This window comes from Podarcis cretensis (assembly GCF_951804945.1).
Source record: "Podarcis cretensis genome assembly, chromosome: 6".
NCBI classification, from domain to species: Eukaryota; Metazoa; Chordata; class Lepidosauria; order Squamata; family Lacertidae; genus Podarcis; species Podarcis cretensis.
The window spans coordinates 71,327,454-71,350,319 of NC_137175.1; the positions used below are offsets into that span (position 1 = coordinate 71,327,454).

Consider the following 22,866-nt stretch of genomic DNA (forward strand, 5'->3'; position numbering starts at 1 on the left):
AAATTATTTCACAGTGGATTGTGCTCGGATTTGAAAGTGAATCGGGAGGGTGTGGATCAGCGGAAGCTGACATTTCTTTTTAGAGTCACAGCTCCTTTGTAACACTAGCAAGAGGTTCCAAATTTGCCAAAATCACCCTTTTTTTGCAGAGGGGTCCTATTTTTGACCTTATTAAGGTTTGTTCATAGCATATTGTAATGTTTAACGCTGTGCATATGAGTAGCCTAGCACCTTTTGAGAGCAGAATCAGCTGCGCAGAGGTGAAACTGGGTTGTAAAATTTCCTCTGTTGTTTCTCCTTTGTGCTAATGTTCTTTGAATTTTAAAAGATGTTTTGTGAAAAGCAGGGGTTTTTTTTCAAAAGAAATAACAGTTTGTGTTGCTCTGTAAGACATATTTTGTTTTGTTCTTGTTCTAATTTATAACTTATTAACAGTTCTGCTGGGAAAGTGTTAAAAGCGACATCTCTTTCATATTTTTAAATATTGTATTCTGATGGTGCTGTAAAAAAAAATTGTCAACATGACTGCATTTATGAGCTGAACACCTCTATTTCCGAAAAGCAAAAGGATGCTGTCTTATTATTGTGAATTTCTGTTGAAGGACAACACTGTAGTTCAGTCTGTTTTGATCAGTTCCTTATTTTAACTGCAGACTTGTTAAGTCAACAAAGATGTTGCTTGTGTTTTGATTCAGTTTGGTGTTGAGCTTTCTTTTATTTCAAAGTGTTTATCTCTCATTGTGAACCACCACAATCCCTGGCTCCATATTGAAAGAAACCTTAATACTGCAACTTTCAGAACTGCAACCAACCTCACTTCAGCAAATGAAGATTTTCTACCTGCTGTTTTTCTATGTTGGGAGAAACTTCCGCTTCTGTGAAATCCATATTGGGATTTCTTCTACTTAGCATAGGAACTCCCGATAACAACAAAAAAGTGAAAGTGCTGCATCTTGATCCATCATGCAGATTTCCCAAAAAGTTTGATCAATGAATCATTGAGGACATTCAGAGTATTACCTGAAGCCCCAACTGCTTACAGTTGGCAGCATTCAAATTGCGCAGAGCTATGAACTGTGGGTGGCACTGTGGGTTAAACCACAGAGCCTAGGGCTTGCTGATCAGAAGGTTGGGAGTTCGAATCCCCACGATGGGGTGAGCTCCTGTTACTCGGTCCCTGCTCCTGCCAACCTAGCAGTTCGAAAACACGTCAAAGTGCAAGTAGCTAAATAGGTACCGCTCCGGCGGGAAGGTAAACAGTGCTTCCGTGTGCTGCTCTGGTTCGCCAGAAGCGGCTTAGTCATGCTGGACACATGACCCGGAAGGTGTATGCCGGCTCTCTCAGCCAGTAAAGCAAGATGAGCGCCGCAACCCCAGAGTCGGCCACGACTGGACCTAATGGTCAGGGGTCCCTTTACCTTTTTTTATGAACTGAGGAGGGCAATGGATTTCTGGTTTTGTTTTTGTGTAGTCGGGGGCGGAATCTATCCATTGGTTCTAGTCTAGTACTGCCTATGAGACAATGGCTCTCAAACAACTCTGCTGCTTGAGGTAACTGAAGGGATTCACCCAACCTGCCCCACCAGCAGAAGCCCTATAGATGAACTTCTCCTTGCCCAACAGGGCCTTCCTTCCTCCTTCCATGCCCGCCCTGGAAATTGGCAGGGGTGTGTGTGTCAAAAAAACTCCCAGAACAGTGTGTAGGGTAGGGGAAGGGGGTATCATTCTGTCTAGCAAGCTGAAATGCACAGATGCAATGATTGGAAGATCGGATTCCACTCAGCCTAAGACTTTGTAATCGGCTGAGCAAAATTGCATCATTCCGAAATGTATTCAAATTCATTCACAAGGGAGGTGAATAGATTTCTAATTGCAGTACCGTATCAGTAATTTATCTATTCCTGTTTCTTCAGGAGTGTCCATACAACATAAAAGAAGGAGGGCGGTTGACATTTGGATGTCTACCGTACTTTGATGAATTGCAGAAACGTGCCTGGCTGAGATGGAGCATTTCAGATATGACATGTTCCTCGCTGATTGATTAAGGGTGTTGCTGCATCTTTTATAAATTAATTAATTGGTTGCCAAATGCTACATAGCAGCACTGCGCCACATTTCCAGAATTTAAAAGGTTCCCTTTGGAACGAGCAAACCACATTTCAAGAATGGGATTGAATTTCCTTAATAGAGAGATACTGATTTAACTACGCTTGTTGTGATGCTTAAATGGGCAATTAACCAGCTTCTAAGTAACACAGTGGGGACGCAGGTGGCGCTGTGGGTTAAAGCCTCAGCGCCTAGGGCTTGCCGATCGAAAGGTCGGCGGTTCGAATCCCTGCGGCGGGGTGCGCTCCTGCTGCTTGGTCCCAGCGCCTGCCAACCTAGCAGTTCGAAAGCACCTCCGGGTGCAAGTAGATAAATAGGGACCGCTTACCAGCGGGAAGGTAAACGGCGTTTCCGTGTGCGGCTCTGGCTCGCCAGAGCAGTGATGTCACGCTGGCCACGTGACCCGGAAGTGTCTCCGGACAGCGCTGGCCCCCGGCCTCTTGAGTGAGATGGGCGCACAACCCCAGAGTCTGTCAAGACTGGCCCGTACGGGCAGGGGTACCTTTACCTTTAAGTAACACAGTAGTTACCCGAAGGCAGCAGCCTTTATGGGCTGCAGATCCATTTCCGGACCTGTCAATCTAGGATTGTCCACCAAAGCTGAGAGTGTATGTGTGGAGGAGCCATGTTGCAGAGGAATGCTGCAAGACCATCTTCCTGAAAAGCTGGATGTTTGGCAACCAAATGGTTTGGCACGTTATTTCTTAAAGGGACCCAGTCTCTGCACAGAGCCTAAATTTTGTTGATGTTCAGCTCCAGCCCTGTGCCCCCTCTGGCTGCGCTCATTCCGTTGCAGGAGGGGGCTGTGGATTTCAAGGAGGAAGACAGAAAATGCGGAAGTTTTTTTCTGCCCCAAACTGCAGCAGGGTTTTATGAACAACCGCCACCCCTGGTGGAGGAAACCCACCGGCTTTCCCATCGCAGGACCCTGAAACCACAGGGCAATCACTGCCAAGCACATATGGATGGCGACCGCCCAACTCCAACAGCATTTTAGGCATCCAATTTCCATACATGTCTGGAATTTTCTGGACATATGGCAAGCCTACTCCATTACAGATTTGTGTTTGCATAACACCAGTACAGAGAGAGAAAGTACCAGGTGTCTGGCGTTTCCCCTTAGATAGCAGCAGGTTCTCGTGTTGATATATTCCACAGATACCTTCATTGTACAGTTTTTGATGCCTACTTCAGGCAAACCTGCCCAGACATGTGATTTTATTATGTACCTCCTGTTTTTGTCCATATGCTTACTGTTTTAAAGTTGGTTTTCATTGCTATTTTTAAAACGGATTTACCATTTTGTGTAAACCTCATAGAGATTTATTTATTTTTGATTAACCAGTATATAAGCTAAGGGTTAGGATACATAAGTGGGACTGCAACAAAATGCTGCAGCATGGAGCATGGGCCTTGTTCCAGGATGCTGGTAACCCTAACCTTGTTTTTCTCCCCATCTGCAATTATCAGGCAGCGTTTTGTACCCACTGAGCCTATTTGGTCCTCATTGGGATGTTTGGGGAGGAACTTCCCTTTATGGCTCTTAATTTGGGGTCGTTCTGCACACCTTGGGGTTTCCCTAAGCCTTCTAATGCCTTCCTCTTGAGTGCAAAGCCCGCTTATCCCCTTTTAGGGGCATGGTGGCTTTGCAAGACAGCCAGCGCCTCCCCTCCTGCCAACGATGCAGGGCTGGGTGTCAGGGTCTGATCCTTGCCGGAGTGCGAGCTTCAGCTTGAAATCCTGCTCTGCGTCAGCCTGTCGAATTGGCCAATGGCAGGCTGGCGTGGAGAGCTGGGCTTGAGGGAACAATCAGGCTTCCCTCAGGTCAGCCTGGAAATAAATGCTTACCCAATGCCTACGCCAAACCATCTGTAGCCAATAAAGTTGTGGCCTGATTCAATCCCATTCAACTGTGTTGGTCTCCTTCATTGGTAGTTCACCTGAGCCTGGGCCTGCAACAGTACTGCTTTGAGTACATAAGGATAACGACTTTGCTATTAGCATACAGAGTAAGGTTGATAGGAGCACCAGGGCTGTGTCTTGGCTGCCACAGGAAGTGTTCTTAGGTGCAAACTCAACAGGAAGTGTTCTTAGGTGTACACGGACTTCAAAAACCACATGTGCAGTTCTTGGGTCAGCATACAATGTTGGGGGCTTTGGACTGGTTCAAGCTCTTGGTAACCCCGGAGACTGAAGTGAGATGTTGTAGGCTTTTGCCCCTCGTAGATGTGTAACCCAGACTGCAGCTCAGTTCACTCAAGGCCACACGATTTAATGGGTCTCACTGAGAACCAAGCCTGTGCCTATCTTGGATTCCATTTGCTGGTCACGTAAGAGTCCGATGACAAATTTGGAATCGGAATGCTATTATGACTCGTAAAATGCACAACATGATGATAGGAGCTGGTGCAGCCCAGGGCCTAAGATCAGAGAGCCCCTGGCTTGATTCTCACCTCAGCCCTGGCCTTAAGCAATCTGCTTTCTACCAGCCTCAGCGCCTGCCCACCCACTGACATCTGTAAAATGGGGGATAATTATACTGACTTCCAGGGTTGTTGCAAGGACTGCAATAATACAGGGCATGTGAACTTCTTTGATCATTTAAAACACTACACAGTGGTTAAGTAATGCCCTCATTATTATTAATAGTATCTGTGTGAGAGAGTACGTGCATAGAGGGCTTTCATTTGAGGCTGGAGTTGGGGCGTGTGCCTCTCAAAAGGGCAGAGTTCAAAGGAATGAATGGCACCAGCTTAACTTGTATTAAGTTGAATCCCATCGCCTCACTTTGTCATCGGTAAATATAATGCCTGCCACCCTGCATTCTATTTAGTGCACTTCCTTCCGTTGAGGTAAATGGTCTCGAACTCATATTATTGGATTGGTGTCGTGACTTGTACTAATAACACCGTCTTGCCCTTCAGAGTTAGTGGGACGCGGGTGGCACTGTGGTCTAAACCACTGAGCCTAGGGCTTGCTGATCAGAAGGTCGGTGGTTCGAATCCCCATGATGGGGTGAACTCCCGTTGCTCAGTCCCTGCTCCTGCAAACCTAGCAGTTCGAAAGCACGTCAAAGTGCAAGTAGATAAATAGGTACCGCTCCAGCGGGAAGGTAAACGGCATTTCCGTGCGTTGCTCTGGTTCGCCAGAAGCAGCTTAGCCATGCTGGCCACATGACCCGGCTCCCTCGGCCAGTAAAGCGAGATGAGCGCTGCAACCCCAGAGTCATCTGCAACTGGACCTAACGGTTAGGGGTCCCTTTACCCTTTACCCTTCAGAGTTATAATTACATACAGCACCAGCATAAAGAAAGGGTGTGGCAAAACCATCGCCAGCTGCAGTCAGTCAGGGGTGGGGAACCACTGGCGTTCCAGTTGTTATAGAATATGGAACTGTAGAGTTGGAAGGGATCGCAGGGGTCACCTAAACCAATCCCCTGCAATGTAGGAATCTTTCATCCAAAGCGGGGCTCGAACTCATGACCATGAAATTAAGAGTCTCATGCTCTACCAACTGAGCTATCCACCTTTCCTGACATTGGTCATGCTTGGCTTGGGCTGGTGGGAGTTGGACATCCACCAGCACTTGCAGGACCACAGGCTAGTCACCTCTGAAGTAAACTCCCTAAGTAGAAGGGACTGGTCCAAAGATACTGGGGCCAGGCTAGACTGTAGTACCTCTAGGACTAGAGACATGGGTGACGCTGTGGTCTAACCACTGAGCCTCTTGGGCTTGCCAATCAGAAGGTTGGCGGTTCGAATCCCTGCGATGGGGTGAGTTAACGTTGCTCTGTCCCAGCTCCTGCCAACCTAGCAGTTCAAAAGCACACCAGTGTGAGTAAATAGGTACTGCTGTGGCGGGAAGGTAAACGGCATTTCCGCGCGCTTTGGTTTCCATCATGGTGTTCTGTTGTGCCAGAAGCAGTTTAGTCATGCTGGCCACATGACCCAGAAAGCTGTCTGTGGACAAATGCCAGCTCTCTCGGCCTTTCACTGGACTTAACCATCCAGATGACCTTTACCTTTTACCAAACTAGACCACAGCTGGAACTTCAGTACAGGCCCAGATGTCCCACTGCTTCCCTCCAAATGTGCACTACAACTCCCATAATCCCTGACAATTGACCATGCTGGTGTAGCTGAAGGGAGTTGCAGTCCACAACATCTAGAAGTGTCCCAGCACTTTCCCTGGGTACTCCATGTCTTCTCTCATTTGTCCCTCCCTACTTTTTGACTTTTTGGGACATGGGTGGCACTGTGGGTTAAATCACAGAGCCTAGGGCTTGCCGATCAGAAGGTCGGCGGTTTGAATCCCCATGACAGGGTGAGCTCCCGTTGCTCAGTCCCTGCTCCTGCCAACCTAACAGTTCGAAAGCACGTCAAAGTGCAAGTAGATAAATAGGTACCACTCCGGTGGGAAGGTAAATGGCCTTTCCGTGTGCTGCTCTGGTGCACCAGAAGCGGCTTAGTCATGCTGGCCACATGACCTGGAAGCTGTACGCCGGCTCCCTCGGCCAATAAAGCGAGATGAGCGCCGCAACCCCAGAGCCGGTCATGACTGGACCTAATGGTCAGGGGTCCCTTTACCTTTACTACTTTTTGACTGAGGATCCCTCAAACCTTTGAGCTGACATTAAATGCTTGCAGCTCAGATGAATTGGGCACTACCAATTCAGTGCATCAGCTCAACCCCCGTTGGTTGTTGTTTTCACCTTTACAACACACGTAATGAAATACACGGGTCCAAAGTGGGGTATAATAATATAAGTTTTTATATTTTGACACCAACAAGGTTTCATGTTTCGTTCAATAAACAGATTCAAACTGTTTTGTCGTTGCTCTTTATTCACCCATAATACAGATACATATCGAAACCTTACAACCCATGAAGGCATAATAATTAAAGAAACAGGAAATCTACAACTCCCTCAAGTATTAGCAAGCAGTTTTCTGCATGGAAGACAGGATGGGACAAAGAATAAAAAAATGCTGTAGTCCAAATTACTTTGTCAACTTTTGGCTAACATAAAGGTAAGTAACACCAGGTGATGTGAAGAAATCCATCTCAAGGTATAGTATAGGCAAGCGTAGAGTCCCACTATACTTTTTTACGGGCGAAAGCCAAGGCTGTTTTCACACTTTTCCCACCAGTACAGTATGTCAAATTTCCCCACACATCGGAAATGTCCAAGGCTGCAAAGCAGCCATCAAGTTTTTCATAAAGCTTGACTTGTAGCAAAATCAGGAGGAACTTGCCTCCTTGAAGGACCACAACAATGGCTGCTGAGGTAGTAACATCAGGGCAGCACCAGATTTAGGGGGGTGCATCCGGTCCCCCCCCACAGGGTGCCAAGCCAAGAGGGCACAAAATAATAATAATAATAATAATAATAATAATAATAATAATGTTTTAAAAGCAATTTTTATAAGGGCAAACACATGGGTAAACTGAACCAGAAGGAATTATTGTGAAATAATAAATATGGGGGGGGGGAAGCAAATTTGGTCCTCTCTTACGGTACCACATTGCCAAAGTTTGCCCCTGATCACGGTAAGCATTCTTCAATTCCTCCTTTCCCCATGCATGCAATCTGCTTGCTCAGAAATCAAAGCACTATCAGGAGAAGAAACCCAAAGATTGAGGATTATTAAAGATCTACATAACTCTATAAAGGTAGCTCAAGCATGTCTTAGGATTATATAAATAGACATAGTTATTTTCCTACTCACACATGTCCCAGGCTTTGTGTATCAGAGGAGCAAAATACAGCGGTAGGGGACTCAACATGTTACTTGACTATCAATTAGTCAATACTGACATTGAAACTTCTATGGCCAAATTAAACAATATATGTCGGATGCAGCTTTTTTGCCGCGTTTATGGGCTAAATTTATATGGCGAATGCAGACTTTGCTAAGTTGGGGGAAAGAGGTCCAAATCTTTGGTTAGTGCAGCTTAGTGTCGTGTGGCACCATTGGAAGTCAAGGGATCTGGCATGTAAGCTTGCACTTGTCTTGTTAATATAAAGAAAAAAGGAATATCTTAATAGTTACTGCTTTGAAGTATCTACCGGCAGGCTTCCCACCTGTGAAATAAGCCCAGATTGTCTAATTCAAATGGGAGGCCTGAAAATTCCTTGAACTCTAGGGGGCTGCTTTGAAAATTTTTGTTTTGATTTGATTTTCAAAAGAAGCAAAAAAAAATTGTGGTGGTGTCAGCATTCAATTTCCTTTAGGCCACCTTGAAAATGTTGATCGCGTGTACACACACAAAGCTATGGAAAGTGTGGAGTAAATTAAGCAAGCTGATAGGAGATCAATTTTGCCGGATGTGATGATCTAGGAAGCCGCCGGCTGCTTAGTTCATCCCAATGCAGGACTTAAATCCAACGGAGTAACGGGGTTTACATGCGACGGGGCGTTGCTGGTATGTCCCTGGGCAGTCCTTCTTCCTGCGCAGCGTAGATGCACAAGCCCCAAAGGGTGTATCCTGAGGTGTCAAGATCTGTACATGGAAAACACATGTGTTAATGGGCTTGCCTCCAACAGGAGTACCTACTACTCACTTGAGAGTCTATACACCGTATGTTCATAGGAGTTTTCAGCACAGAAATTACTTCTACAGTGGTACCTCGGGTTAAGAACTTAATTCGTTCCGGAGGTCTGTTCTTAACCTGAAACTGTTCTTAACCTGAAGCACCACTTTAGCTAATTGGGCCTCCTGCTGCCGCTGCCGCGCCGCTGCCTGATTTCTGTTCTCATCCTGAAGCAAAGTTCTTAACCTGAGGTAATATTTCTGGGTTAGTGGAGTCTGTAACCTGAAGTGTATGTAACCTGAAGCGTATGTAACCTGAGGTACCACTGTACTAATAACAACCATTAGTGGTTGGTGGTGTGGTGTCAGGGACTGGACTGAAGAGGAGGAGGAGGAGGAGGAGTGGTAAAGATTGCCTCCCCTTCTCCTGTAGCTTCCAGAGAAGGGGGACACAGTATTGAATTACAGCCGAACTTGGAAGGAGATAGCAGATCAGAGACAGGTGAACAGATGAGTTATGAGGTGTTTGAAGAGGAATGAGGGGAGGCAGAGCAGTCAGCTGAAACGTCTCTGGACAGCATAGGTGAACCACCACCATCCCTAAAATTCGGCATTCGTTAAGAGTGCAAGAGCAATGGGAGGAAGAAGAAGAAGAGTTTGGATTTGATATCCCGCTTTATCATTACCCGAAGGAGTCTCAAAGCGGCTAACATTCTCCTTTCCCTTCCTCCCCCACAACAAACACTCTGTGAGGTGAGTGGGGCTGAGAGACTTCAAAGAAGTGTGACTAGCCCAAGTTCACCCAGCAGCTGCATGTGGAGGAGCGGAGACGCGAACCCGAATCCCCAGATTACGAGTCTACTGCTCTTAACCACTGCACCACACTGGCTCTCAACGCAGGGACGCAGAGGCATTTGTTCATGGGGGACCACCGTAGAGTCGGATGCTGTTGCTAAGAGAGGGGAGGAGGAGGAGCCCAGAGCGAACAACTCCATCCTTGAGGGATGTCTGGATTCTTTGTCTCTCACCATGAGGACTAAATAAAAGCATAAGCAAAACCTTTCATGTTTCCTCCCTGCTCCTTGAAACCATCAAGGGAGGAAGAAAATTCCTCAAGCCTGACAGGTGGAGGCACTCACCTGACCAGCTACTGGTGTTGCTTTTGCTGACTAGGAGGAAGAGGGGGTGGGGATGGGGAGCTTGATGTGGTGCAAACACAAGCAGGACCACTGCTGGAGGTACGTTTGTACACCACCTTGCCCCTTCTTCTCCCAGTAAGTCACAGCTATCAGGTGCAATTCTCAGCATCTCCAGGTGGGATGGGGAATGTTCCCCTTCTGAAAACCCAGGAGAGCAGCTGCCAATCACTGAGGACAATACTGAGCTCGTTGGACCAATGATCTGACTTCTTATAAGGCAGCTTCCTAAGTTTCTAAGAATCCTCTGTTGGAGAGCCCCAAGCCCAGCCTTTCCTCTCTTTGTGAAGAGGGAATGTCTTTGTAAATGGCTTTAATCTCCAGGGCGGATATGCTCAAAGACTCTGTTAAATTATCCTTCCTTGCCCCACCTCACTCCCATACAGCTCCACAGCAATTTATCCTGAAAAGAAGAAAAACACATTTCCTTACCTCCTTGTCGTTGCACAGTCCCAGTTTTTCTAGATCCGCCACAGAATAGTGGATGTTGGACATGATCACTTCCACTTCCTCAATCTGAAAGCATAAAAACATATGCATATTAGACCACAGGATGACCTTGTGCACTACAACTGCATTCACTCAAGTCTCCTTCCCCTGTTCTTGGCAGTGAGAGCAGAAGTCCGAGGTAACGGGAGCCAAGTATGTCATGGCCAGCCTGCCAATACTGTGAGAGGGGCTGAAGTCATTGGTAGACGGAGCCAGATCTTTCTTCCCGACACACCCTTCTCTCTCCTCCTGTCTCACTCACCCTTTTCCTCCCTGCCCAGCAGGCTGCAAGAAGAACAAATTGCTTTTGCCAGAAATCTGAACAGATTGATTACACAAACGGGATTTGAATTGAGGTTGTGGGCCACAGGCATTCCTGGTCTTGTAAACAATGCATAACAGCTACGTCTCCCTGTTTAAACTATGCATCTCATGGGATATGGGTGGCACTGTGGTCTAAACCACTGAGCCTCTTTGGCTTGCCGATCAGAAGTTTGGCAGTTCAAATGCCCATGACAGGATGAGCTCCCATTGCTCTGTCCCAGCTCCTGCCAACCTAGCAATTTGAAAGCATGCCAGTGCAAGTAGATAAATAGGTACCACTGCAGCGGGAAAGTAAACGGTGTTTCTGTGCACTCTGGTTTCCATCACAGTGTTCCATTGCACCAGAAGCGGTTTAGTCATGCTGGCCACATGACCCGGAAACCGCCTGTGGACAAACACCGGCTCCCTCGACCTGAAAGCGAGATGAGCGCCGAAACCCCATAGTCGCCTTTGACTGGACTTAACTGTCCAGGGGTCCTTTACCTTTTACCTTTACTATGCATCATGGCCCTTGGCTACAAGAACAGAGCAAGGCACTGCATGGACATGTCACATCATGTGTTGGGTTTACATGTACCAAAAAAAGGTACTGTTTTCACATGGAGAACCATACATTTGTTTTGTCCTTCCCTAACAGCGGGGATATGTAGAGAGGGGTTATTGCTGAGCGGTAGAAAGCCCTGTGCATTCCATATAGAAGACACAAACACACGTACACACACACAGTTTACATCCAGGGCAGTTCCAGTCATACTGGATCTGAAGTAGCAGGGCTAGAAAACACATCTCCCTGAAGCCAGAATTCCCAGATTCCAGCCTTGGCAACTGCAGGCAAAGTCGGGAGAGAATGCTGTCTGAAATCCTAGACAGCCACCCTGCCAGTCCTTGTAGACAATATTAGCTTGGTGTAAGGCAGGTTCCTATGCTTTAAATTTCTTCATCTATCCACCCTCTATAATAGCCTGAGAGAAAGCAAAATATAAGCTTACACGATGATCCGTACATTGCCCCTCAAGTCTGAGTCACGGGCATCCGAATTGGATTGGATTTGTGTTTTTGATGTAAACCTCGGTTTTGTAAGACTACGGTTATTTGAAGCATATTGCATGTTGTGAGGACAAAGAGATACGACGAGACTGACCTGGGGGAGTCTATCCAGGATGTAGGTCTGGATGCAGTTGACCGTCTTCTGGTAAGATGGCGAGTAGTGGCCTGTATCAGGTGGCCCGGCAAAGGCATCAAGGGTACACTCGTGGGCAGTTCTCCTTCAAAGCAACATGTAGCCATTAGAATCAAATCTGTACCCACTCCATAATTCAGCTCATGTGTGAACTTGCAAGGCCAATGTCCTGTCTTCAACTTGCTTAGCTCTGTCCCTTGTTAGAGGTCAGGTCATGAATTTTAACAGCGCAGTCAGGCAAAGAAGAGAGAGAGAGTTCCAATGTGGGGCATGTGTCTAGGAATGAAGGGCTTTCCATGTGGTCGCATTAAACCTGGGACAGATGATGCCCAGAGAATGGTCTGGGACTATGTGATGCTGCGACAAAGGGACACATGGGTGCATCTGATCAATTCCTTGGATCAGTGGAGTAAAAGTGAGACAGAAGCAAAATAAATATCCCCCCCCCAATTAATAATAATAATACCCCATCCATCTGGCTGCACTTACCCAGCCACTGTAGGCGGCTTCAAGCATATACAGAAACATAATAAAACTTCGAACATACTGTCCCTATACAGGGACTTCGACTGTCCCTATACAGTCAAAAGAGAAGATAGACAGGGACTGGAAGGTGTTTAAAGGATACTTGTAAAACCATATTAAAAAAAATCAGAACTCCTCTTAGAATAAACAAGTTCCATTTTAAATACTGAAATACTAAATAAGATGGATAACAATGTGTAATAGAAAAAGAAGCATGAAATTAGGTTAAGGTGTGTGAAAGAAAGTAATAGAAATGGAAAGAAATTGCAATTGAGTAGATTGGAAGTCTAACACAAAGGGTGAGGGGTGGTGGATGGTGATGGGAAAAGGAATTATCTGTGGGATTGAGTGTAGGTATGTTTGAACATTTTTAAGGATTGTATAAAATGTATGTTTGTATGCTTGTATATTTGCAATATGTGTGTATTAATGCTGAATTATTTTAAGAATAAAAACTTTAAAAAAACAAAAACTTCCCTATACAGGGCTGCCTTCAGGTGTCTTCTAAAGGTTATATAGTTCCTTATCTCCTTGACATCTGGTGGGAGGGCATCACTACTGAGAAGGCCCTCTACCTGGTTCCCTGTAACTTCACTTCTCACTGTGAGGAAACAGGATTTTGTTTCCACTGTAAAATGACAATGCACACACCCTTCCCCAATTCGGATATTTGCGATTGAAATATTTCCTTTTTTTCATCCATCACAGGGCTGTTAATCATACTCAATATCAGCCATCCCTTCTACTGTGGACAAATTTCATGTGCCGTTAGACAAAAATGGGGTTGGGTTGGTTTGTTTTTTACAGTACCATATGCAGTCGTAGTCAAGACAGTCTGCGCCTTCTCCATAACACCACTTGATGAGTGTTTCTATTGACAGTACTCGATCTCTTCTTTCTGGAAGTGTGGTGTATTTATCCTTGAAGAAGCCTTGAAATCCAGACTGGGTTGTTTTCATAAGCTTCAGATCCTTAATGCCAGAAAAAACAATCGGACTACCTGCAAGAGAGAGAGAGAGAGAGAGAGAGAGAAAATGGAAGAGAGAAAAAGTCAGTTCTTTTTACAATGAAATAATTTAAAATGAGAAAATTGATATATGCGGATAAATTAAAAAGCGCTTTTTAACAGGGCAATCGAGTGGGGGCTGAGTATGAATACTGTATTTCTCTTGCCTTCCGGGGCAAGGTAAACAGAAACACAAGAAATCCCACCTCTCTTTCTAACACCCACAAACGCTTCAATGGCCTTGACTGCTCCTACTTCTCTCCAACAGAGAATAATAAAAGGTGTTACGTTTCTAAGGATTTCTGTCAAAAGAATGAAATTTCATGTCTTACCTTCCAGAGTCCGTTCCACTTCACAAAACCGAACCCCTTCTGAGCTATAGAGAAAAGCATGGACGTGGGGGACACCATCCTAGAGATTGAAGAATATGGAAAATGTGCAAATAAATGTAGGTGATTTTAAAACAATTGGGGAAGTAATAGAGCTGGTTTTGGGGGGCAGCGGCGAAGTCTTATAAATGTTAAGGTGATTCAGTGCCCTATGAACCCCACCCACATTTGGTCCCCCCTCCCTCCCTCCTTCTGACAACCCCACTTTTCAGTTGTTCCCACCTGTGTGCAGGGAGCAACCTTGTCAGATGGGTGGGGTGTATAAGCCCAGTATACCTTTTCTAGGCGTTGCCATGGTACTTCTTGGATGAAGGCATTGCAGTATATCACGTGGCAAAATGATGTAAGGAAGTGTTCACAGATGTCAAGGCCAAACTCCTCTATTGTTCTGATCTAGTAAGACAAACAGGGTCGTCAGACACCATCAGTTTCTGCCCTTAGATAAATATTGAGACACAACACTGTATTTTATTTTATTTTATTGCAATACATTCATGTCATTGCAAAACTCTTGATTAAATGGATGAAGCAGTCAAGCAGGCATTATGAAATGTATAGTTTATAAAATAAATGTCTTCATTGAGCCAATTGCCCGTAATACTCTGGAATAAGGAGACCTGTGATTCTTCCAACTGCGAGCAAATATTAAAGACAAAACAAATCTCTGGGTTAGCTCATGACATTTGGCAGAAAATGCCTGCCTTGATGACCTTCATGTTCCCTTCCATCTCTACAATTCTGTGAGTCTATGATTCTATGAAATAGATCTCTTCCAGCTTGTGCAAGATACTTCCACTCAGTGGAAGCTTAGTGGAATCTGTTGGACTACAGTTCCCATCATCCCTGACCATGGACCATGCTGGCTGCGGCTGATGGGATTTGGAGCCAACAAATCTGGAGGGCCACAGCTTCGCTATCCCTGCTGTACTTGAATAATTACTGTGCTAAGCTTCATCGACTGAAAGGCTTGTAAGACTGTGCACTTCCCACAATTATACTAGCAATCTTGTGTTTCCTCTTTGGAGAAAGCTTTTCTTAAGAATTTTGTTGTTGTTTTCCTTTGGAAAGGTGTTTACATTTACCTTTGCATCCAGATAAATCTGCCAGTCGTTGTTGGCTGACATTCCTAGCTCTCTGCAAGAGTTATAATACCAAAAAGGAAAGGAAAGAGAAAGAGATTTGGCCACAGATGGGTCTGTATCACATGATACGATCCATCTGTGGCCAAATCTCTCTCTCTCTGTTCCTTGCTCTTTGAATTGTCACAGACTCTCATTATTATTTTTGCCCAAGGACTGATTTTGTAATAGGAATGCAATTCATAAAAATGCAATTCATTAAGACAATATCTAGCTACACAAAGATTAAATAAAAAACGGTTGGAAGAGTGCTTTGCAAAACATACCCCTCGGCATTTGGCCAAAGCTTGGATTGTATTCTTTATGGTGTCTGTGGGGATCACTTGACTGTTGTCAGAATTCAAGAATTCATTGACGGTGTTCAGCCTTATATGCACAGAGACTTCCAGTTCTTTGATGCAGTGAGTCGTGCCCTCTCGTCTAATGTACAGCAGTCTCACTGCGTTCTTCCCATATTCAGAATTCACATATTCCACATCCTTATTCTGTAATGGGAGGAGAAAAGCAATTTTGCACAGCATAAGTCAGGGCTAGAAGTCTGAGGAAGTGTTGGTTGGTACAAATGCCTTCGTGTGTATCCAAACCTGGTTAGAATTGTCATATTGCTTTAACATGAATGTTTGCATGGGATGCGGGTGGCGCTGTGGGTTAAACCACAGGGCCTAGGACTTGCCGATCAGAAGGTCGGCGGTTCGAATCCCCACGACAGGGTGAGCTCCTGTTGCTTGGTCCCTGCTCTTGCCAACCTAGCAGTTCGAAAGCACATCAAAAGTGCAAGTAGATAAGTAGGTACCACTCTGGTGGGAAGGTAAATGGCGTTTCTGTGCGCTGCTCTGGTTCGCCAGAAGCGGCTTAGTCATGCTGGCCACATGACCCAGAAGCTGTCCGCCGGCTCCCTCGGCCAGTAAAGCAAGATGAGCACCACAACCCCAGAGTCGGTCACGACTGGACCTAATGGTCAGGGGTCCCTTTACCTTTACCTTGCATGCAAAATGCACCAGATCTATAGACATCTATAGCATAGTGTTCTGTATGTCACCACCTTGAGTGCACTTCACCTACACATTCAGAATCTACTCTCATCTGTCTTGCACCTTGAGTTAGGCATATGGCATTGCAGGAAAACTACTCAATGCATACAGGTGTCCTGAATATTCTTAGTAGGTCAGCTCCCTGGGAAACAGTGGCTCACAGTGTTTATAGCACCTTACTGAACTTGTTTCTTGGTGAGACAACCTACCCCCCAAAAAACCACACGAAAGCTACATCCAGATGAAACTGATATAGTAACTTTTACTAAATCAAATGCCCAGGAAGGAGTGGAACATCTATCAGTGATAAGAATCAAATTTCCATTAGTCATTTTTCCACTGTCCGTCATCGCTATTAATGCTTTTCTTTCAGTTGTTAATTGTTTTTCAGCTGCAGTGCTCAAAGAGATAAGCATCAGACACAACAACAACACAGTTAATGCATTAATGATCTATGCACAAAGGTAGCTTGCCTCCTAATACATTTTTGCACAATTGAATGTTGCCTGGCCTCCAGGCAGAATCATAGTTTTTGAAAACAACAACCCGCAGCATCTAATGTTGAGGAGTGACATGAAGCATCAACCTCATGCAAAAACGGAGCCCTTTCTTCCTTTTCAACAACTCTTTAAAATGTCAGATCTTGTCTGACAGGAGCATTTCAAAGGGAGATTTTCATTACTCATCGTTTTTGCATCTATTGACAAAGAGAATGCTGGGAAAGTTCAATGGGGATTTTGGGGGATCTTTTTTTTTTCTTGATGAGAAATTCCCGAGGGAAATTTATTTTTCCACAAACCTCCATAATATAAAATTTCTTTTGAAGCCTTGAATGAATATACCTTCACCCAGAGGAAATATTTGATTTAGTTTGTTTGTAGTCCAAGCAAACAACTAAAGTGTACCAATTAGAGATTACCCTGAGTCTCTAGGATAGGATTAAAAATCAAATGAATGGATCAAATTAAATAACCCAAGAAGTTTAGATGAAATATATTGTTATTATCTTCTGTTTACCAAGAATAAACAATGGACCACTTGGAGATTCTTTACTGATGTGAATTTAGGCTCGTTTTTAAAACACCTGTTTTATTAGAACTATTTTATTTTATTTTTGTCACTTGAAAAGTTGCTTCATCCTCATGAGCACTGGAGTTATTTTACTTTAGTGAGTGACTTTAGAGGCAAATTAATGGACGACAAGACCATCAATGGCTACTTGCCACGATAGCTACCGTATTTTTCGCTCTATAAGACGCACCAGATCACAAGACGCACCTAGTTTTTGGAGGAGGAAAACAAGAAAAAATATATTCTGAATCTTACAAGCCAGAACAGCAAGAGGGATCGCTGCGCAGTGAAAGCAGCAATCCCTCTTGCTGTTCTGGCTTCTGGGATAGCTGCGCAGCCTGCATTCGCCCCATAAGATGCACACACATTTCCCCTTACTTTTTAGGAGGGGAAAAGTGAGTCTTATAGAGCAAAAAATATGGTATATTCTACCTCCACTCCATTTGGACAGGAGAGGATGGGTGGATGACATCAGAACTACAACTGGAGACCCCTTGAATAGTTGGTAGCAAAGCTGCCAGGAAATCTTTAGTCAGGGAGATTTCTGGCTAGACCTCCCTTAAGTCTTCTGAAGGGCGCAAACCTCCTCTCCGCCCCTCAGCTATGCACTCTATGGCTACGATGCACTCTATGGCTACCTGCAAAAGGAAATGAAAGACCCGGCAGGCCACCATTTTTGAGTAGGAAGCAGAAGAAGAGGTAGAGATTTGTGTCTGGGCTCTGTAAACATTGTTGGGAGGGAACTGTAGTTTACACCCTCACAGAACTACAATTCCCAGAACCCTTAAAGTACAGTTCCCAGGGTGCTTGAGGGGAAGCCATGTGCAGGTTGTGACCTTTGCCTCCAGAGATCTCCTTCCAAAAAAAAAAGCTGGATCTTCCCTCTGCCAAGAGAAACAGGGTGTAATTTGTGCCTATTTATAACCTGAAATATAAAGCAATGCTATTACTAAGATAACCAACCAGGGGAAAATAAAATAAAAGTCTGCTTTATGTTTTACAGATGCCTTCCTTTCCGTTGTGTATACACACCAATAAAATCAGAAACCCTGCGCATCATTATTGAACACTTCTGCCCAACTTAATTTAATTACCCATCTTAGTGAAGTTTTACACAATACAGTGGACGCTCGGGTTGCGAACGTGATCCGTGCGGGAGGCACGTTCACAACCTGCAGTATTCGCAACCCGCATGCACAGATCGCGATTTGGTGCTTCAGTGCATGCACAAAGAATGATTTAGCACTTCTGTGTATGCGCAAGCACCGAAACCTGGAAGTAACCACTTCTGGTACTTCCGGGTTTGGCGCGGTGCGCAACCTGAAAACGCTCAACCTGAAGCATATTTAACCCGAGGTTTGACTGTATGTGTAAATGTGTGTTTTGTTTACATGAGCAGCTGCATTTGTCGGTGGCACACTGAAGAGGTTACACAAGAGCTCCTTTTAGCTTTGTCGTTAAGTCCTATATATGTCATCTCAGTTTCTTATAAAGTGCTGACGATGCGCATAAAGGTCTCCAGGCAAGAATCATCATCTCTTGTACTACAGGTTTCTCTTTGAAAATTACATTGCGCCTCACCTGCCGGTTTAGCAGCTTCCCAAAGGCGACTTACCTCCTGAGGAGCCTGGACGGGGCTGACACCTCACCTTCAAGTAACCTGGATTTCTTGGGATGCAGCCTCTGACGTGACATTAAATTTTACAACTCTCTCTTGTGACAGCAGCCAAATTCAGGGACGAGGAACCTTTTTCATCCTGGGGGCCAACATTCCTTTCTGGGTAAGTTTCCAGGGCCACATGCCAGTGGCAGGCAAAGTAGGCACAGTGACTAAGGTGAATGTTACTTTTGTACAGTGATCTAGTTTCCACACAATCGTACATCCCTCTCTATCCCCCATCCAAGTCAGCAAGAAACATGATTGGTATACAAAATATATGCCACCCTTTCCAGTTCATCTGGGTTCAAGGACATGTTCCAGCAGAACAAAAACAGTCTAGAAGAGTGCAAAGCATGGCCGTTTGAGGGGTGTGATGGAAGGGGTTGTGGCCTGCGGAAGACTCCTGAGGGCCAGTTGCAGGAACCTGGAGGGTCACATTTAGGCTCTGGGGCTGAGGTTCCCGGTTCTTGTTATAAATCTATGATTGGGCTGTACCACTTAAAACTGAAGGAGATGGGGTTCATGGAAGTCATCTGGGGAAATTCTACTTGTAGCACCGCACCCTACAGAATGTCAAAGGGCACTCAGCCAACAATGGTCTCTTGCCCGTTTACTATGGAATGCCCTTCCCTCTGCCTTTGCGAAGCTGCAACCATCAATTGATTCAGACATCTTGTGAAGACATATCCCTGGCCCATGTTTTCTCCAGTCCGCGCTTTATGTGTTTGAATCCCCCTAATTCCTGTTTTAATCCATTTTTATATGTGCCTCTCCTTTACTAGCTTTATATTGTGTTTTCATTTTTTTCATTTGTTTTTAGTGAAAGATTTTCATGGGTACCTACAACATCTCTGCTTTCAGTTCATAGAGCCTTTTCTACAGGTCAGCAACATTTGGTATGATGATATTGTCTTTTTATGTTGTGCACCGCTTACAGATTGTGCAGTTTATAAATGCTTTTATATAAGGAAGGAAGGAAGAGGAAGGAAGGAAGGAAGTCCTCAAATCCTGTATTTATAACAACCAACAAAAATGGTGGTTTGATTCCTTGCTATCCTTCACTAAGCTCAAAATCATATTTGGATTAATTATCCTTTAGCATGACATGCCATATTTACCATCAGGGGTATGTAAAGTGTGGGTGAAGAGCCTTTTCCACAGTTGGGTCTACCTATAGAACTCACTGGCAATAGAAATCCACTGGGCTGCTTCTCAGCTTTCTTTTCATGCACCTGAGATTCTTCATTCATTCATTCACTTATTTCTCAAAGTTTCTCAGAGCTATTTTCAGAACTAGCACATGATAGCCTTATGCAGAATAGGATCTTCCCAGAATAGCAGGTGCAAAACCTGCCGACACATCACCTCCATAATAACTATTAAAATGCACATATAGCAACCATTTGAAATGCATGAAACTGACACGTGGCCATCATACCATATAATCAAGCCTGCCAAATGCATTACAACAAAGACTAAAAAGCAGGTGTGAAGAAAAATTAGCCTGAAACAGAATGACCTCTCACTTCTCTCCAGATGAATCGCCTACCATTTGTCTGTTGGTGCATCAGCAGGTCCTACAAGGGACTTAGTACAATACCATTACAATATGCGGTTGAGATCTTGAATATAAAACCATATAAAAGTTTTACACTGCAAAAGTAGGGGGTGAAACAGAGCCCACATTCGCATACGGTGGTCAGCCAAAAATCTTTGCTGGGGCTCCATTGTAGCCACTTTGCTTCTCGATTTGTCTGAGCAGCTGAACAAGCCAGGATTCAGCACATAGCTTCTCATTACATGCAGACGGGAAAGTCTTCTTCTTCTTCAGAGATCACTCGTAGCCAAGTAAGATTGTCTTACATGAATGTGACTGTGGAGGCCAATTCTGGATCCACACATCCTTCCACAGTGGGAACTTAGGTTTCTGGGCAGGAGTTGATCACGGGAGGGTTTGCCAAACATCCCTTTCTCTTAGCTCGTTTCTCCCTTTCGTCCTGAGTTTGAGCTTCTTCAAAGTCCATGACGCCTATTGTAGTGGCTATTCTCCAATTGGATCGCTCACAGGCCAGTGATTCCCAGTTGCTGGTGATTATACTACATTTTAAAAGATTTGCCTTGAGAGCATCTTTAAACCTCTTTTGTTGTCCACCAGCATTACACTTTCCATTCTTAAGTTTGGAACAGAGTAGTTGCTTTGGGAGACGATAATCAGGCATCCAAACAACATGACCAGTCCAGCGAAGTTGATGTTGAAGAATCACTGCTTCGACACTGGTGATCTTTGCTTCTTCCTATACACTGGCATTAGTTCGCCTGTCTTCCCAAGTGATAGGTACAATTTTTCAGAGACATAGTTGATGGAATCTTTTGAGGAGTTGGCGTTTATAAATGGTCCATGTTTCACAAGCATACAGTAAAGTTGGTAGTACAATAGCTTTGTAAACAAGCATTTTGGTTTCCCTGCAAATGTCCCAGGCCTCAAATACTCTGCAGTTCAATTGGGAGAAAGCTGCACTCGACTGGAAAGCATGGTCAATGTCTTCCAACCAAGCCAGGACATTAAGCAGCCTCTAAAGCATATGGCTTTGTATCCTGGCTTTTTGGAGGACAGGAACCATAGTTTCTGGCTTTGCATGTAATGGGAAGCTAAGGTTACGGGCTTCATCCTGGTTCTCCCAAAAAGGGAAGAATGAAGTGTCTGCAAAAGGGGTTGCATACCTTATGCATCCAGGCTTGTTCATCCAAGAACTTTGGCTCAGTGTTGCTTGCAATCATGGCTGAAAACTCTAGGCTGATTCACGCACCCAAATCCATCACTCAACGCTAAGTGGTAGCAAGCACGTGTGATCCAACGCAGAAGTCACATATTACCTCACCCCCCCCAAAAAAAAAATACAGTGCCTTCTGGTAGAATGAGTTTGCACATTCAAATACGAGTCATCGAGTGTTGAATATCGAAATAATGAGATATCAAAGGATGGACTGGGCTCTCCAGCAACACCATGAGGTCCTGTCACCCATGCTATGTGCGCTATTGTCAGCAATGACGCCTTGATATGCTAATGTTTGTTTTTCTTTCCAGGATTCTCAGACTGAAGAGATTGCCAACTTCCTAGCACAGTCAGCCACGCTTTGTTCTGTATGCAAGCATAGAATTAACTCTACTGGAAGGTGAGCTCTAGGAATTTCAAAAGGAAACATGCTTTTTAAAAATAAAATAAAATAAGGTGGTCTAATAAAAAGTGTCACATTGCCTACTTTGTGAGAACAAAAAGGGAAAAAGGTAAAGGACGCTTGGACAGTTAGGTCCAGTTGAATCTGACTATGGGTGCGGTGCTCACCCCCGCTTTCAGGCCAAGGGAACGGGCATTTGTCTGAAGACAGCTTTCCAGGTTATGTGGCCAGCATGACTAAACCGTTTCTGGAGCAATGGGACACCATGACGAGAGCCAGAGCACACAGAAATGCCGTTTACCTTCCTGCCACTGCGGTACCTATTTATCTACTCACACTGGTATGCTTTCGAACTGCTAGGTTGGCAGGATCTGGGACAAAGCAATGGGAGCTCACTCCATCACGGGGATTCAAACTTCTGACCTTATGATCAGCAAGCTGAGGAGGCTCAGTGGTTTAGACCACAGCGCCATCCGCATCCCTCTGTCAGGTACAAAGCTTATTGAGTGACCTTGGAGGCTGGTCACTATCTCTCAGCCAAGTCTTCCTCGCAGGCCTTTTGCAAGGATAAACAGATGTGGCTAAGATTCCCAGCTCCTGGTGTGAAAGTTAGGTTATTAATGTAAAAAATAATAATAATAATTTTCAATGCAGTTTTGCTTTTCCCTTTCTGCTTCTATGCTCTAAATCAGGGATAGGGAAACGGGTTTGCCCAGTTGATCTCAGAATGACTTGCAGTGGATCAACAAGACCACCTGTCTTCCAACTCTTTAACATTAGTTACAACTCAGATAATTGCTTAATCAGCTATAAGTGGCACTGGCTTGTTTATTTAAAGTACTGTACTCAGTTTGACCTGCTTGGCCAATGTTGAATGTTAAATTTGTCACGGGTCTCACTTTATTATTATTATTATTATTATTATTATTATTATTATTATTATTTACTGCACTCTTCTCCCAAAGAAGTCTGGGAACTGCAGTTTTCTGTTGCAGAACTATAATTCCCAGCAGCCTTAAGCAACAGTTCCTGGGATTAC

The 22,866-nt window shown here is 44.6% G+C and overlaps 1 protein-coding gene across 1 annotated transcript in view; it reads right to left on the reverse strand.

Moving 5' to 3' along the window:
- Positions 1–6,930: 6,930 nt before the first annotated feature.
- The window catches only part of LOC307218801 (uricase-like), a 37,520-nt gene continuing 21,584 nt past the window's right edge, over positions 6,931–22,866 (reverse strand). Inside the window, exons 2-8 of the mRNA XM_079981674.1 lie at positions 15,155–15,373; positions 14,026–14,142; positions 13,693–13,771; positions 13,165–13,354; positions 11,791–11,914; positions 10,269–10,352; positions 6,931–8,610 (exon numbers count right to left, since the gene is read on the reverse strand). Coding sequence (XP_079837800.1) covers positions 8,464–8,610; positions 10,269–10,352; positions 11,791–11,914; positions 13,165–13,354; positions 13,693–13,771; positions 14,026–14,142; positions 15,155–15,373 — 960 coding nt within the window. The 3' untranslated portion in view covers positions 6,931–8,463. The remainder of the gene's footprint in view (positions 8,611–10,268; positions 10,353–11,790; positions 11,915–13,164; positions 13,355–13,692; positions 13,772–14,025; positions 14,143–15,154; positions 15,374–22,866) is intronic.